Source organism: Eleutherodactylus coqui, chromosome 4 (assembly GCF_035609145.1).
Source record: "Eleutherodactylus coqui strain aEleCoq1 chromosome 4, aEleCoq1.hap1, whole genome shotgun sequence".
In the NCBI taxonomy this organism is placed as follows: domain Eukaryota; kingdom Metazoa; phylum Chordata; class Amphibia; order Anura; family Eleutherodactylidae; genus Eleutherodactylus; species Eleutherodactylus coqui.
In genome coordinates this window covers 290984887-291001582 of record NC_089840.1, presented here as the reverse complement: position 1 = coordinate 291001582, position 16696 = coordinate 290984887, and the positions used below count along the sequence as shown (strand labels likewise).

Sequence of the window (16696 nt, the reverse complement as noted above, 5' to 3'; positions counted from 1 at the left end):
TGTGAAGAAGGGACTGAAGTGTATTCAGAATGAGCCTCTACAGAACGCCACCACCTACAAGCTGGCACTAAAGGCGTATGTGTACACACTGGCTGATGATGTGGAGAACAGAGCTGCCGTCATGGAGAAGTTGTACGAAAAAGCTAGCAAAGCAGGTAAAGTGCAAATGATCCGCATCTGATCCCATTTATTCATCTCTTCTAGATCTGCAATGACACAGCACCACCTTCCTGGCATAGATCCGCTGCTGGGTTAGTCTCCGCAGGGACACATGAGATTCCTGCGGTCTAACCTGTATTGCTCCATGTATCCTCAGGAGTATTTCCATTTTTCTCTGCAGATGCTTTACTGTACTGGACCCAGGACACCAAATCCGATTCAGTATCTTATTGGTCAAAGGCAAAATCTGTGGAGGTGGAGATGACGTCCTATGTCCTCCTGAGCTTGGCCTCTATTAAAAACCCAACAAATCAGCAGCTCGGAGATATGGCGGCGATCATCCGCTGGTTATCTAGACAACAGAACTCAAGAGGCGGTTTTAGCTCCACTCAGGTACAAGGCAGAGAATCAAATCTCATTAAACTACTTCAGTAAACCTGAACAACAAGCAAGAAAGCAGAGACCGAAGCTTCAACTCGCACCCTGATGCTTCCTGTTGGGGCTATTGCAGCCCCTTCTCCACCGGTTGTCTACCTCTCTGACCTCATGAAAGCATTTTTTTTTATACTCCAACCTGAAACCTTTTAATTCAAAATGTGGTTCTTCTGACATTAAGGGCTCCCACCCACTGGCATTTTTTTTTCTTGCGCTAGGAGAGCGAGTGAAAATACTTGCCTCGCAGCGCAAGAAAAACGCTGCAATATTGCCAGTATTTTCAATGGGGCCAGCGGCAGCAGCACTAGCCATATTGAAAACATAGGGAGAATACCACAGACTTCTACCACAGCTGTGACAGCTGTGGCAGAAGTCCAGGAAGCTATCCCATTGCTTTCAATGGGATTAGCGCTGCTGACAGCTTTGTTCCGGTGGCACGGGCTGCGCTGTCCATTCAGCGGAGGGAGCGGAGGGAGCGGAGAGAGATTCTCTATGCCGCTACAATATGAGGCCATTCTAATTCCTCCACCAGAGTATGAGACCTCCGAAGTAATCCCAGAACAGTATGAGGCCTCTGTAGTGCTCCCTGAACAGTATGAGGTCTCTATAGTGCTCCCAGGACAGTGTAAGGCCTTCGTAGTTCTCCCAGAACAGTATGTGGCCTCTGTAGTGCTCCCAGAACAGAAAGAGGTCTCCGTAGTGCTCCCAGAACAGTATGTGGCCTCTGTAGTGCTCCCAGAACAGTATGAGGTCTCTGTAGTTCTCTCAGAACAGTATGAGACCTCTGTAGTTCTCCCAGAACAGTATGAAGCCTCCATAGTTTTCCCAGAACAGCATGAGGCTTCCATAGTGCTGCCAGAACAGTATGAGGCCTCTGTAGTGCTCCCCGAACAGTATGAGGCCTCCATTGTGCTCCCAGAACAGTATGTGGCCTCTGTAGTGCTCCCAGAACAGTATGAGGCCTCCATTGTGCTCCCAGAACAGTATGTGGCCTCTGTAGTGCTCCCAGAACAGTATGTGGCCTCCGTAGTGCTCCCAGAACAGTATGTGGCCTCCGTAGTGCTCCCAGAACAGTATGAGGTCTCCGCAGGACTCCCCGAACAGTACGTGGCCTCTGTAGTTCTCCCAGAATAGTAAGAGACCTCTGCAGTTCTCCCAGAATGGTATGAGGCCTCCATAGTTTCCCCAGAACAGTATGAAGCTTCCATAGTGCTGCAAGAACAGTATGTGTCCTCTGTAGTTCTCCCAGTGCTCCCAGAACAGTACGAGGCCTCCACAGTGCTCCCAGAACAGTATGTCGTCTCTGTAGTGCTCCCAGAACAGTATGTGGCCTCTGTAGTGCTCTCAGAACAGTATGAGGCCTCTGTAGTTCTCTCAGAACAGTATGAGACCTCTGTAGTTCTCCCAGAAAAGTATGAGGCCTCCATAGTTTTCCCAGAACAGCATGAGGCTTCCATAGTGCTGCCAGAACAGTATGTGTCCTCTGTAGTGCTCTCAGAACAGTATGAGGCCTCCATAGTGCTCCCAGAACAGTATGTAGCCTCTGTAGTGCTCCCAGAACAGTATGTGGCCTCTGTCGTGCTCCCAGAGCAGTATGTGGCCTCTCTAGTGCTCCCAGAACAGTATGTGGCCTCTGTAGTGCTTCCAGAACAGTATAAGGTTTCTGTAGTGCTCCCTGAACAGTATGTGTCCTCTGTAGTGCTCCCAGAACAGGATGTGGCCTCTGTAGTGCTCCCAGAACAGTATGTGGCCTCTGTAGTGCAGCCAAAACAGTATGTGGCCTCTGTAGTGCTCCCAGAACAGTATGGGGCCTTTATATTGCTCCCAGAACAGTATACTAATTTTCAGCGTCTAATCGCCGGATTAGACGCGCTTGCGCAGTCCAGTCTTCTTCTTTTCTGAATGGGGCCGCTCGTGAGAGAGCGGCTCCTTGTAGCTCCGCCCCGTCACGTGCCGATTCCAGCCAATCAGGAGGCTGGAATCGGCAGTGGACCGCACAAAAGCCCTGCGGTCCACCGAGGGTGAAGATCCCGGCGGCCATCTTCACCAGGTAAGTAAGAAGTCACCGGAGCGCGGGGATTCAGGTAAGCACTCTCCGGTTTTCTTTTTTAACCCCTGCATCGGGTTTGTCTCGCGCCGAACGGGGGGGCTATTGAAAAAAAAAAACCCGTTTCGGCGCGGGACAACCCCTTTAAATGAAGGCAACAGAAAACACATCTGTACTAGCAGGAATCAAAGCCTGCTCAACTAGGAGGAGCAGAGAGTGTGCCTGATGAAGGGTCACCCTCTGTGATGGTGAGGGAGGGGTGATACCTGTCGATCCTGCCTCTGTTCTTGATTACTCATGGATCGACTGTTCCAAGCGCACTTGCCACTACCAACTGTCACAGCAGAGCCTCGATCAATTACTCTAGCGAGATTGCGAGTTTGGATTCGTTAGAATACAGGCTGATTTTTATCCAGCTTTCCTGGGCTTCTGCACGCATGCAAAGCAAAAGCTCAAATCGCCACCTGATCCCTTCCAACGGCTCCCGCAGTCTACAATGCCACGCACATGCACACTGCCACCACCAGCTGTTATGGGTAGCTGGAACCCAGACTCATGAATTATGAATACAATCCTTGGAGTTATGATTGGTTTTAAAATAGACAAGGCTTAACTAATAAATTGTAGATTTATTCTAGAAAAAGACTAGCAATGCAGATGATATATATATATATATATATATATATATATATATATATATATATATATATATATATATACACACACACAAAGGTATACAAAAAATATGTTACATGTGAGTATAAGGGAACACTGTATTAATACACAACAAGACAGTATTTTAAAATAAACAGGAAGAAATTAAAAGAAAGTTATCCGATTTTGGGAGACATGGCCCAAAGCGTCTGTTCGGCAGAGTTCCAGAAAGCAAAAACAGGACAGCTCATATGCAGCAGCATATCTCCGTGGTCTGACAATTTAGACCTGTGGAGTCCCAAATTATAAAGGGTTCCCCCAAACACACCTTCTTCCTGTCCCCTCTGAGGGTCATTTGGAGAGAGGTGGGTGGGAGTCATACAAGCTCTGGAAAATCATAGTTCCCCATTTCAGTTATATCTCGGCGGGAGGCCCTCCGATCGGGAATATAGGTCCGGCATATTTCTAGTCATGATTTTATCTATTCTATCAAGTGTGACACGTAAATTATGCCCAGGTACACAGATATGCCATTTGGGGTGATACTGAGCTCGTACCGCAACATGTGTGGATTTTGTTTAGCTGGCCTGCCTGATTCTGAAAATATATTCCATATTGGGCTATGACCTACACACAACTAAATATCCTTCATTAAAAGATTTTCTTCTCATGTGAATTGTGAATTGGATGTCTATAAGAAACACCCAAGGTGTCAATCCGCATGGGCAGGTGGTCAATTAGCATATCCCTGTCACTAGCTAGTTTTATTGCTATTCCAACAAAGTCTTTCCTGGCCCCTTGTACATCAAAAGACCTGGACAAATATGAGGGAGGGAAGGGAGATTAAAACAATGAATTTATTCAGCTTTCCCAGGGTACTGACAAATGCTAGCTAACTGCACACAACATGGATGCCATACAGCCTGGCCTGACTGGGCTGACATAAAATGCATGCTGAGACACGTCTAGGGCCTGACATACACATAATGTCTGACGGCCTAGCAGTCTGTACATCACACCCTCCATTCTGGAATACTTTTGTTAATGATTCAGTGAGTTGCAGAAGACAGTTTCCTATCCTGAGGCCGCCTGGCAGTGGTTTTCGCTAGGTTGTTCTGTGGGTTTTCTAGAATGCTTAGCTCCCAGCATTTTTTCACCATCATCTGGTTTGTAGAAAGTGTAAGAGATACCATCTTTGTGTAATATAAAGTTTGTAAGAAAGCCCCACTTATACAACATTTTTCCAGCCTAAACATGGCTGTAATGTGTGGGAAAGCTTTTCTGGCTTGTATGGCAATTGAGGATAAAACAGCAAATAGTTGGATATTTGCTAACAGGCCAAGTAACACCACAGCCTTTTCTGGAAGCGAACATGAGAGCCTCCTTAATATGGTAGAAAGTAATCTTTGCGTGAGGAACATTATCAGGGAGGAATTTTGGTTTCTGTAGGCAATGTGCCCTATCTATAATGAGTTCCTGAGTAGGGTTAGCTGGCAAAAGCTTTTTCATTAGCTGGTTCAGAAAGTCCTTTAATTCTGTTGGACTAACGTTATCTGAGATACCCCAAAACTTTATATTGCTCTGTCTATTATGGTCTGTCATTGTGTGGCGATGAGCTCTCATCCTGCACAAAAACTGAGAGCCAGGATGAGATCTCGTTGCCACACAATTAAAGGGGAAACGACTGAACCACCTGTGTAAAAATATTTTTGTGGTCACGGACACAACATGGAACAGATGAGAGTTACTGAAGAGCAAATTCAAGCTGCAATGTCAAAAAGAATTTGGGAGTATAAATTTATGGACATTTTTGATACCCTCAAAAATGGAATGAACCTCGGAAAGGGGTTCTTGCATCAGTGGAGACTTTGGGGAGGGCGCCCAGGGTATGTGTGGGAACGCCTGGGGGTGGGTGGGTCAGAGGATGGCATCATCTCTCCCCAAGGAGAGCACCCAGGTGGGGTGCTATTCCCGATCATTATTTTACAAACTTGGTAAAAACTCATACTTTGATTTGAAGGAATGCTGCCATCCAATAGGTGGTGCTGCAGAGGTATTGTTCCATTCCCTTTGTTTGCAGGTCTGAAGGAGAGATTTCACATTCATTGTCACTGCACTGATCATTTACTTTTATGGTCTTCCCACCCTGCTACTTATCTAAATGCTGTTCATCCCAACATGTCTGTGCCCTCTTACCCTCTGTCTCTGGTATTTAATGAGTGCAGATTAAGTTCACCATGTTCCTGCCCTCCCCTGTGATCATGTGTATTCTGAAATACGTCATTAAATTTGTTCCATTTTGCCTAAGGAAGGACCCTGTGAGGTCTGAAAGCTCGCTATAACATCATGTATTTTTTGCTGCCATTAAAAGGTTTATAGCTACAAGATTACTTGATTTTTCTTACTAAGAACAATTACATTTTACAAACACGGTATTACCTATTATGTTTCTTTAAATTAAACTTTATTACATATTTTTAAACCATTTTTTAGTCTCTGAAGGGGACCTGAAGATGCGATAGTTCAATCACTAGAATAGTACACCGCATTACTTATGTAGTGCATTCTACTAAGCCTATAACAGCAGCCTATTAGCTTATTAGGGCCTGCCTCCTGCAGAATCTAAGTTACATGGCAGACATGCAAGCCCTTGTCAAGGTTCTGGCTGCCATGGGAACCCATTGCGATCGCATTGCAGGGTGCCAATGGGTGACAAAAGGATCCCCTGTGTTCTGCTTTCATGCTGCAGTTGGTATTGATTGTGATGTGTAAAGAGTTAAACTGCCTGGATCTGAGGTTTCTCCACTACTGCCAATGAGAGCAGCAGCCTGGCTGTCAGTAATCAGCCAAGCCACTCCCTTAAAAAAATGTATGTGCAGCTTTAAAGCCCATTAGTGAGGTCAGTAAAAAGGTGTGTTGCAGTCACAGAGGGGTTAATAATGGTGTCTTCAACATGTCAGACTGGGGTTCAAATCTTGGCTTATGGGTACTCTGCGTTTACATTTATTTGGTCCAAAAACAGTAGTTTTTTTGGGAGGAGGAGCAAAATGATTATCTTTGGGTTAGTGGGTGGGATTTAGTATTCATGAGCTTTGGGTGTGGGAGGAGGATGCAGAGTGAACAGGCAGAGGTGCAGCCCAGAGGATTATGGGAGATGTAGTAGAGAAGCACAGCAGGGCTGTGAACAGGAAGTACTGATGTAAAGAACAGAGCACTGTGGATGCTGCAGAATAAGGAGAGCAGAGAAGCAGAGGAAAGGTAATGGATGGATTTACTGGAGCCCTGTGAGATGATTTATGATTATTTTGGAATCTGACTTTGGTCTCGGAATACCCCTTAAATGTGTTTAGTGTTTTATTAAAGGGGTTTTCCAGCAAGAATACGAGTGATGACCTATCCTATGGATAGGTCATCAATAGTTGATCGGCCGGGATCCGTTGCTTTGGATCACGCCCAATCAGCTGAGCGGGCGCATGCTGTCAGCACCGCAAAAACACAGAGGTGGGAGCTGAAGCAGTGGAAGTCTCCGTGCCGACCTCTGTGTAGTGGCCGGCGCTTGTATGGCTCAAACTGAAATGAACACGAGCCGTGCCTGCAGTTATAAGTAACGGGCGCTACACAGAGGTCAGCGCCGAGACTGCCGCTGCTTCACCCCCGACCCCTTTGTTTTTGCGGCGCTGACAGCATGCAACCGCTCAGCTGACCGGTCAGGATCCTGAGCGATGGACCCCGGCCGATCAACTATTGATAACCTATCCTGAGGTCATTAGTAGTATTTTCCATGGAAAACCCCTTTAACGCTTGCTACATCTGTGAGTATCATTAGTGACGTACAGTACGTGTATTTCACACTCTTTCCCCACACCTCACGTTTGAGCGTTTCGCGCGTCTCTTGTCCTCAGGACACAGTGGTCGCTCTTCAAGCAATGTCAATGTTTGCAAGTCGTACCATGGTGAAAGGTGGAAAAACGACCATAGAAGTGACGAACGAGAAAGGCTTCCAGCACCGCTTCCATGTGGATGACGACAACCGCCTGCTCCAGCAGAAGATTCAGCTACCTGAAATCCCCGGAGAGTATACAATAACCGCGACTGGGAGAGGAACCGTAATTGCGCAGGTACGGACGGTGCGGTGACCACCCCTTCATATAGATGGGGAGGGGGAGTCGGATTTTGTCTCTTATTCTTACCTGCTGGGTTTCTAATGTTCTTACATTTGCACAGGTCACTCAGGTACATAACACTCTACCTGCCGCCAAGGAAGATGCCTTTGACATGTCAGCGAAACCTCAGTGCATGAAAGGTGACAAAATGGTGATAGGGGTGGAGTTCAGGTAAGAGACGTCATCTATAAGGAAGACCATATTATAAACCGTCACAGCCCACCCAGTTATATCAGCTCTTACAGTCACATCCAGAGCTGCAAGCAGAATTTTGCAGTTACTTCCTATCGTATACTCCAATCACATCGAGAGCTGCAGACAGAATCCTTTCCTTACATTCATGCCTTTAGTCAGTGCGGCCTTCAGATACTGTTGTATATAAGTCTGTTCCTGTTCTCCTCTGACTCTGCAGCTATAAAGGAGGACGTCCATGTACTAACATGGCGCTTCTGGAAGTCAAATTCTTGTCCGGCTATGAGCTCGGGGAGAAGTCGGCAAGTGATGTAAGTTCACCGGACGTATTTTACAAGCACTAAAAAGATAATCCTGATGTAAATCATTCCTCTGGTCAAAACTGCAGATTTCCCCGTGCTCCGGGATCCACGTGTGGTCGGTGTGTGAAGACAGGGCCAGCTCCAGGTTTATATGTGCTTCTGGGTAACAGTCACAGTGCACCCCTTAGTAATTTATAGACCCTACTGTGCCCCCTTAGTAATTTATAGACCCTACTGTGCTCCCTTAGTAATTTATAGACCCTACTGTGCTCCCTTAGTAATTTATAGACCCTACTGTGCCCCCTTAGTAATTTATAGACCCTACTGTACTGCCTTAGTAATTTATAGACCCTACTGTGCTCCCTTAGTAATTTATAGACCCTACTGTGCACCCTTAGTAATTTATAGACCCTACTGTGCCCCCTTAGTAATTTATAGACCCTACTGTGCCCCCTTAGTAATTTATAGACCCTACTGTGCCCCCTTAGTAATTTATAGACCCTACTGTGCCCCCTTAGTAATTTATAGATCCTACTGTGCTCCCTTAGTAATTTATAGATCCTACTGTGCTCCCTTAGTAATTTATAGACCCTACTGTACTCCCTTAGTAATTTATAGACCCTACTGTACTCCCTTAGTAATTTATAGACCCTACTGTGCTCCCTTTGTTATTTACAAGCTTCTTTGTGCCATTAGAGAAGTTAGTAAGGCCCCACTGTGTCCCCTGATTCATTTATAAGCTCCACTGAGCCCCCTGAGTCATTTACTGGGCCTCCTCAGTACTTTATAGGCTCCATGTGGCTCCTCAGTCCTTTATAGGCCCCACTGTGCCCTCTGAGTCATTTACAGGCCTTGCTGTGCCCACTAAGTGATGAATGAGGCCCCGTTGTGTCCTAACCAAAAAATAAAATAACATACAAACTCGCCACCCTCACACTTCTCCAAAATAAGAATCGGTCTTAGAATGAAGCAATACAGAGAGGCAGTATTTCTGTAGGGATTTCCATCCCACCCCTCCCCGCACCCCCTAAAAAAAAATTGTAACAAAAGTTCTCCAGCATATTATATGCACCCCAGAGTGCAGCCATTAAAATATACAACTCGTCCCACAGAAAACAAGCCCCCATACAGCTATGTCAACGGGTTACGGCTCCAGCAATGCGACAAGGAAAACCGCTTGGTCCTTAAGGCACAAAGTAGGCAGGTCACTAAGGGGTTAATGGACAACCGTGTGGCCTTCAGTACCTGCAGTTCTCGGTCTTCAGTCTTTGATGTAACATGTGTAATATTCGATTATTTGTTGCAGCTGATGAAACTTCCGATGGTGAACAGAGTGGAGAAGGGTGAAGACAGTGTGTCCATCTACATAGAAAAGGTGAGACGTTCCCATAACGCTGCAGCAACAGACCCGGGGCTTACTCTTAAGGCCTCATGTCCACGGGGAAAATCAGATCCGCTGCGGATTTGTAACGCGGATTTGGGCTGTGGATGCTGTGCGGATGCACTGTAATTGTCTTTTATTTTTCATGCGGGAGATCAATTGAGCTATGTGCTCTATGAGCTCCCACACGCGTCATCCGCACTAAAATTGAGCATGTCCATTTTTTTTCATGCTCCAGAAATTTTTTAATTACCATCCGCAGGTATTTATCTACCCGCGGGTGGTCAATGCATTCCTATGGGGCGCGGATCCGCGTGCGGGAAAAACGCTGCGGATTTTAATTCTTATTTTCTCCGTGGACATGAGGCCTTAAGCAAAGCTCCACCATATCACTTTAACTGGTCACTAACTTCTTAATGAGCTTTTACTGATATGACAACTAATGTGACAACAAGCAAAACTGCAAATCACTTTACTTACCTGAAATGACAATTTTGTGCTGAAGAATCCCTCTAAAGTGCAGATGGCTGGGGGGCTCCCTTCCTTAGAACTTGATGTCTACTGCCTGCTGCCTCGTGTAGTCTGTCTCTAGCAGCGGGCAACCAAGACAGATTACCAGAAGCAGGCGGAGGGGTCATTGATTACTGTTGTCTCATGCTACAGGATCTTCACTTCTCTATGTGTGTAGTGTATAGGAGAGACAAGTGAGGATCTCCTCTCTGTGTACAGTGTATGGGAGAGATAGAGATAGGAGAGCAGGATCCTCTCTTCCGTGTATGTGTGCTGTGTATAGGAAAGATAGAGGTAGGGGAGCAGAGTCTCCTCTTCTCTGTGTGTGCAGTGTGTGGGAGAGATAGGGGAGCAAGATTTTCCCTTCTCTGTGTATGGGAGAGGTAGAGATAGGGGAGCAGGATCCTCTCTTCCATGTATGTGTGCAGTGTGAGGGAGAGATTGGGGAGTAGGGTCTCCACTTCTCCGTGCGTGATATACAGGATACTGAGCTGACATGATGACCTGGGGTCCATAGTAAAAAACATCATAATGAAAGCAATAAAAGGAGGAAAAAACAGCAATCAGCACTGAAGCATATAAAATATAAGTAGCAACCCGGACAATAAACAGAACAGTATGAGGCAGAAATGTCTGAGTCTTCTGATACAATAATGTATAGTCATGTAAATCCTCAGCATCTCTCTCCTGTTTCTCAGGTCACCAATCAGACACAGACCCTGGAGATTCATGCCGAACGGAAGGTTCCAGTGAGCGGTCTGAAACCGGCCATGATTAGTATCTTTGATTACTACATGAAAGGTAATATAGAACCGCAAAGGCATTCATACCCTAGAGAGACCCCTAGCTAGCATCTATGGGGCATCACTCTGGAGCTGGTTGACCCCAAAATATACAAACTATGTTAGCCATGAAGGACCTGGTGTTTGTTCATCCCAATCCCATCTAAGGGAAGAACCAAGTGGATGGTCACGGTGCCCTTATTTGCTAAGATTGCTGTGCCCACTCTATCTATAACCATCAGCCACCAATGGGGACTATTTGTTTCCTGCATGATTAATAGCAGTGGTCAGAGCTCTGGTTTATATAATGTGATGATGATGATGGTATAAAGGTAGCCTGACTTTACCATGAGATGCACTGTTGGGCACTGCCCACGAGGAGTCCATAGTCATGTCAGCCCCTTCCATCAGACATGTTATTGTCTGGCTGGTGGCTTCTGCTGCTTTGCTTGTCCAGCTGTCCTGACTTGTATTTTCTTTTATTTAATTGCAGAGGAGGAGAAGACAATCAGCTATTTGGTGACCTGTTAAGAGGTGAGAGCGGGATCCATAGTACTGCAGTGACAATGCATTGTCCTCTAATCTCCAGATCTGCTCTTTCTGCTCTTCATCTTCACTGTCCTCTATTCTTGGCACATTTCCTTCCTATGACATGGGCATGGAAAACGTCCTAGGATAACAGTATGTAAATTGATGATGAAGTAGTGTTACCTCATGGGAGGGCTTGTGAACACCCACACCTGTATAAGTTGTGAGGTGGTATCTTGTGAGTGAGGTTGGACACTGGCCAGTGTGCTCATGGCATGGTAGCATGAATTATTGGAGTTCATTATGATTGTAGGTGCCAGACGGATGAGATTTTCCATCTTCTGAAGTTATGAGGTATTTAACATTCCTCGATACCCAGTGTCATGTGTTTAGAAGGCTGAGAGGAGACTTAATAGCTGTCTACACATATCTGAAGGGCTGTCACAGTGCAGAGGGATCAGCCCTTTTCTCATCTGCACAAGGAAAGACTAGAAGCAATGGGATGAAACTGAAAGGGAGGAGACACAGATTAGATATTAGACAGTGAGGGGGATCAATGAGTGGAACAGGTTACCAGGGGAGGTGCTGAGTTCTCCTTCAATGGAAGTGTTTAAACAAAGGCTGGACAAATATCTGTCTCGGATGATTTAGTAAATCCTGCACTGAGCAGGGGGTTGGACCCGATGACCCTTGAGTTTCCTTCCAACTCTCCCATTCTATGATTCTACTGGGAAATGTCCGGCAGTACTACTCCCAGTGGACATTACAGTGTCCACGCACAACCACAGACAAGCGACTCCACCAGAAATCCCATCCACATTCATTGCAGGAGAGCCCACACACTCATCCTGCATGTCAGCACAGTGTTCTTTAGCTTCAATGGGATATGGGTGCAGAAGACCACCAGAGCGCCTCTGTTATTACCACAACACTGGACACAGTGCCTCACCTGGGTACATGAGGTTGGGTATACTGTTTCGCTTAAACCCGTCAGTTATTGGTGCCAGCTACATTTCACTGATGGTGTCCATTTGCAGCCCTTCATGGCCTACATGTCCCCCACAATGCTGGGATAGTGCAGCAGGATAATACATCATGCCATCAGGACCTAAAAGCCCCTTTGTCACATAATACGCCCCAGTGTTATAGCTTAGGCATAGTAGGATGGGTTATTGGTTCAAGTATCGGGATCCAGTATCATCCATTGTAAAATAGCATATTAGGCCGAAAAAAGATATGTCCATCTAGTTCAGCTTATTCATCCTGCCAATGTTGATCCAGAAGAAGGAAAAAAAAAAACAATGAGGTAGAAGCCAGTTTCCCCCATTTAAGGGGAAAAACGTTCTTCCTGACTCTAATCTAATCTGGCAATCAGAATAATCCCCGGATCACCGACTCTTCTGGAGTAATTAGTGATTATAATATTTAATAATGTAATCTAATACAGAAAGGCATCCAGGCCACTCTTGAACTCTTCTATGGATTCTGCCATCACCACATCCTCAGTCAGAGAGTTCCATGGTCTCACGGCTCTTACAGTAAAGAACCCCCTTCTATGTTGGTGTAGAAACCTTCTTTCCTCTAGATGTAGAGAGTGCCACCTTGTTACAGTCACAGTCCTGGTATAATAAATGATGGGAGAAATCTCTGTAATGTCCCCTGATATATTTATACATAGTTATTAGAGCGCCCCCTTGTTACAGTCCTGGGTAAAATAGATGATGGGAGAGATCTCCGTATTGTCCCCTGATATATCTATACATAGTTATTAGAGTGCCCTCTTGTTACTGTCCTGGGTATAAATAGATGATGGGAGAGATCTCTGTAATGACCCCTGATATATCTATACATAGTTATTAGAGCGCCCCCTTGTTCCAGTCTTGGTTATAATAGATGATGGGAGAGATCTCTGTACTGTCCCCTGATATATCTATACATAGTTATTAGAGCACCCCCTAGTTACAGTCCTGGGTATAAATAGATGATGGGGGAGATCTCTGTACTGTCCCCTGATATATCTATACATAGTTATTAGAGCGCCCCTTGTTACTGTCCTGGGTATAATAGATGATGGGAGAGATTTCTGTACTGTGCCCTGATATATCTATGCATAGTTATTAGAGCGCCCCCTTGTTACAGTCCTGGTTATAATAGATGATGGGAGAGATCTCTGTATTGTCCCCTGATATATCTATACATAGTTATTAGAGCGCCCCCTTGTTACAGTCCTGGGTATAATAGATGATGGGATAGATCTCTGTACTGACCCCTGATATATTATACATAGTTATTAGAGCGCCCCCTTGTTACAGTCCTGGGTATAATAGATGATGGGAGAGATCTCTGTATTGTCCCCTGATATATTTATGCATAGTTATTAGGTCACCTGAAAATACAGATTGTCAGCCGCACTCTGCAATCTTCCAGTCGTGGATGGAGTGGTATTAGATGCACGCTAGGTCAGGACAGGATCCTAGTCCCAAAAGCAATCCACAAGTTCCAATACATGCAAGCAGCATCAGTGGTGTGAAGGTTAAATACTCAACATTTCTTCCTTTATATTAAATCGCTTCTTTAGTTTCATTCTTTGGTCAAGGTATACAGCTACAGCTGTTTCACCCGCAGCATGGGTCTTTTCAAGCTGGTTCGCATATACAATGCTATTATCTCAGTTACATACTTAGTCACTAATCAGACATATCCAATTCCCATCACATCAGTACTTCTTAATTAGTAAACATATGTGTAATACCTCCATAGTCTCCTCGTCATCGGGAGGCACATGTGCGACATCATCTGTAAACACTACCTTATGATTAAAAGTGTGTAGTAAGGCACCGGCATCCGAACGGGCTTCTGCACATGTGCGGGACTCACAGCTTCTCGCGTGATAATCCAGAGTTTACTCTTTCTCAATGGGAATCTTCCTCACTCTACGGCGCATGCGCGGGACTACTGCTGTAACGCGATATCTCGCTCGCAGCCACTCTTACATCAATGGTGTGTTAATGCATGTATTCATTGTCATGACAACCCACCAGCTCACTGCGATGGGGCCCAACGTGGCCCCCACATACGCAAATATTTTTATGAATCATGTGAAGAGAACCAGCATTTATACATCTAAGCTATGGTCTAAAGTGGGCAAATGGTGGCGTTTCACAGATGATATCTTTATGCTGTGGAATGGCACCATTGAAGAATTGGAGTTATTCCATGATACCATCAGTAATATTTCACCAGAGCTGAAATTTACGATGTCCTGGTCACAGGATAGGATCTAGTACCTGAATATAATGGTGATTAGGACGAACACTGGGTTAGAGACGAATCTATTCTGCAAGTGGACAGATCGTAATGATCTATTACTATATAGCAGCGGTCATCTGAAGCAAACCCTGCAGTCGTTACCCTGGAGCCAGTTGCTCAGGGTTCGCAGGATTGTGAGAGATGAGGATATTGATATGCGATTAAATCAGATGTGCCAAAAATTTATAGAGAGGGGACATCCTCCTGATCTTGTGTTTCCAGCAGCAGTGAGAGCCCGATCCCTGAGTCGCACGGATCTCAGGAAGCCCCAGAGCAAACAAGAAAAGCCCCCCCCCCCCGGATAATATTTGTGTCTACATACAACCCCCTCAGAAGTAGAATATCAGTAGGTGTCCCTAAATATTGGACTTCACCAATCCTCCAATGATGGCTTTTAGGAGATGTTGAAACATCAAAGACAGATTGGTGAGCTCCTATAAAGTGGTAGACAAGACTAACCAACGCGTGTTTTCACATCCAAGGCGGGGACATTTTCCCTGCCTTGGTTGTTCATGCTGTGGAAACATGCTGAAGGGTGATGCATTTAATCACCCATATACCGGGGAGTCCTATCGCATCCTGAGCCACTTTACTTATCCATCATCTTTTGTCATCTACTTAGTGACATGCCCTTGTGGTCTCCTCTATGTAGGGAGACCACAATGGAGATTAGATCGAGAATCCTAAGGGTACATCATGGGAGCGGGGTACTTCCCACAAAATGACGAACCCTTACGTCATAGGGATAGCGCGAGATCATAGCAGATCTCGCGCTATCCCACAGCAGGAGCCGGCTTTCAGTGATAGCTGGTGTCTCGCTGCGACGGCGGGGGGCATCATAAGTAGATCGCGGCAGGGCGCTCCCTCTGTGACAACCAGACGGCTCTCACAATGTTATCATGAGAGCCCAGCTGGTTGCTATGGCAACAGGACGCCGGATACCGGCGTCCTGTATTGCCATAGCCTAAGATCGCTGAAATAAGGCTATGCCTTATCGCAGCGCACTGGAGTGCAGTGGTGAAAGTCCCTCAGAGGGACACAGATGTTGTAAAAAAAGAGGAAAGTAAAGATCAAAAAATTACAATGTAAAAAAAAGTTTTAAACCCCCATTTTTTATGCTTTTTCTTATATTAGCATTAAAAAAAATCCCACATATTTGGTATTGACGTTGTCCGTAACAACGCGTACAATACATTGAACACACTTTTTATCCTGCACGGCAAAAAGCGTTGAAGAAAAAAACGCTAAAAAACTGATGCGAAATGCTAATTTTTTGCATTTTGCACCCAAAAAAACGCAATAAAAGTGATTTAAAAGAACGTAGTGTTGTCCATGGAAAAATAAAAAAGTTACAGGACTGAATGCAGTGAGTTTAGAAAAAAATAATAATTTCCAAAAAAAGGGCTATTATTGTGGAAAAGTGGAAAAACCTAAAAAAAAATATAACAATTTTGGTATCCTTGTAACCGTACCGACCCGCAGAAAAAAATGTAGTGTCATTTATGCTGCATAATTAACGATCTAAAAAAAACCCGCAAAAATCTATGGCAGAATTGATGTGTTTTCTCTCCCTACGATCATAAAAAAAATAATAAAAGTTTTACAATACAGTCTATGTACCCAAAAATGGTACCAATAAAAACTAGAGTTCGCCATGCAAAAAACAAGCCCTTATACAGCCACGTCGGCAGAAAAATAAAAAAGTTATGGCTGTTGAAAAATGGAGATGAAAAAATACCAAAAATCGTTTGGTCCTCAACGCCAAAATAGGCCGTGTCATTAAGGGGTTAATGATAGAGGCCATACGATTAGCCAACTTCGCTTTAGGGTGATGGATACTGTTTCTAAAAGTATTAGGGGAGGGGACAGAGAGAGGGCCCTCCAGAGGAAAGAACTGGAGTGGATACACAAGTTGGACACTCTGTCTCCCTCAGGTTTACATATATAATACAATGCTGCTCTTTATCTGTAGGTTTTCTTATGGCGTTTTTTGTATTGATTTTATTATGCATCTTTTTGATGATTTTTAATGTTTATTCTCTATTTGTTTCATCTAGATTGCTCGTCAAGGGATGGCACTTCAGGACATCTACCCTATTTGTATTTGATTAATGCATAATTGACATAATGGTGTGAAACGTATTAATATATGTAATCATATCTGATCTATGTGGCTTTGTTCACATTAATAAAAAATATATGAATTGCGCATATGTTACATTTTGTGCCATGAC

At 44.8% G+C, this 16696-nt stretch overlaps 1 protein-coding gene across 1 annotated transcript; it reads left to right on the top strand.

Moving 5' to 3' along the window:
* Positions 1 to 351: 351 nt before the first annotated feature.
* LOC136624958 (pregnancy zone protein-like) lies at positions 352 to 16593 on the top strand. The gene is made up of 8 exons (XM_066598893.1): positions 352 to 552; positions 7198 to 7413; positions 7520 to 7629; positions 7871 to 7961; positions 9259 to 9327; positions 10542 to 10644; positions 11119 to 11159; positions 16520 to 16593. The coding sequence occupies exons 1-7, from the start codon at positions 421 to 423 to the stop codon at positions 11154 to 11156; spliced, it is 759 nt and encodes a 252-aa protein (XP_066454990.1). The 5' UTR covers positions 352 to 420; the 3' UTR covers positions 11157 to 11159; positions 16520 to 16593.
* Positions 16594 to 16696: the final 103 nt, after the last annotated feature.

Excerpts from the sequence above, each read along its gene's own strand:
- LOC136624958 (XM_066598893.1), top strand. The coding sequence starts at position 421 with ATGACGTCCTATGTCCTCCTGAGCTTGGCCTCTATTAAAAACCCAACA. Across the intron at positions 7,630-7,870 it reads GTGATAGGGGTGGAGTTCAG|CTATAAAGGAGGACGTCCAT; the intron begins GTAAGAGACGTC and ends CTGACTCTGCAG. Across the intron at positions 10,645-11,118 it reads CTTTGATTACTACATGAAAG|AGGAGGAGAAGACAATCAGC; the intron begins GTAATATAGAAC and ends ATTTAATTGCAG.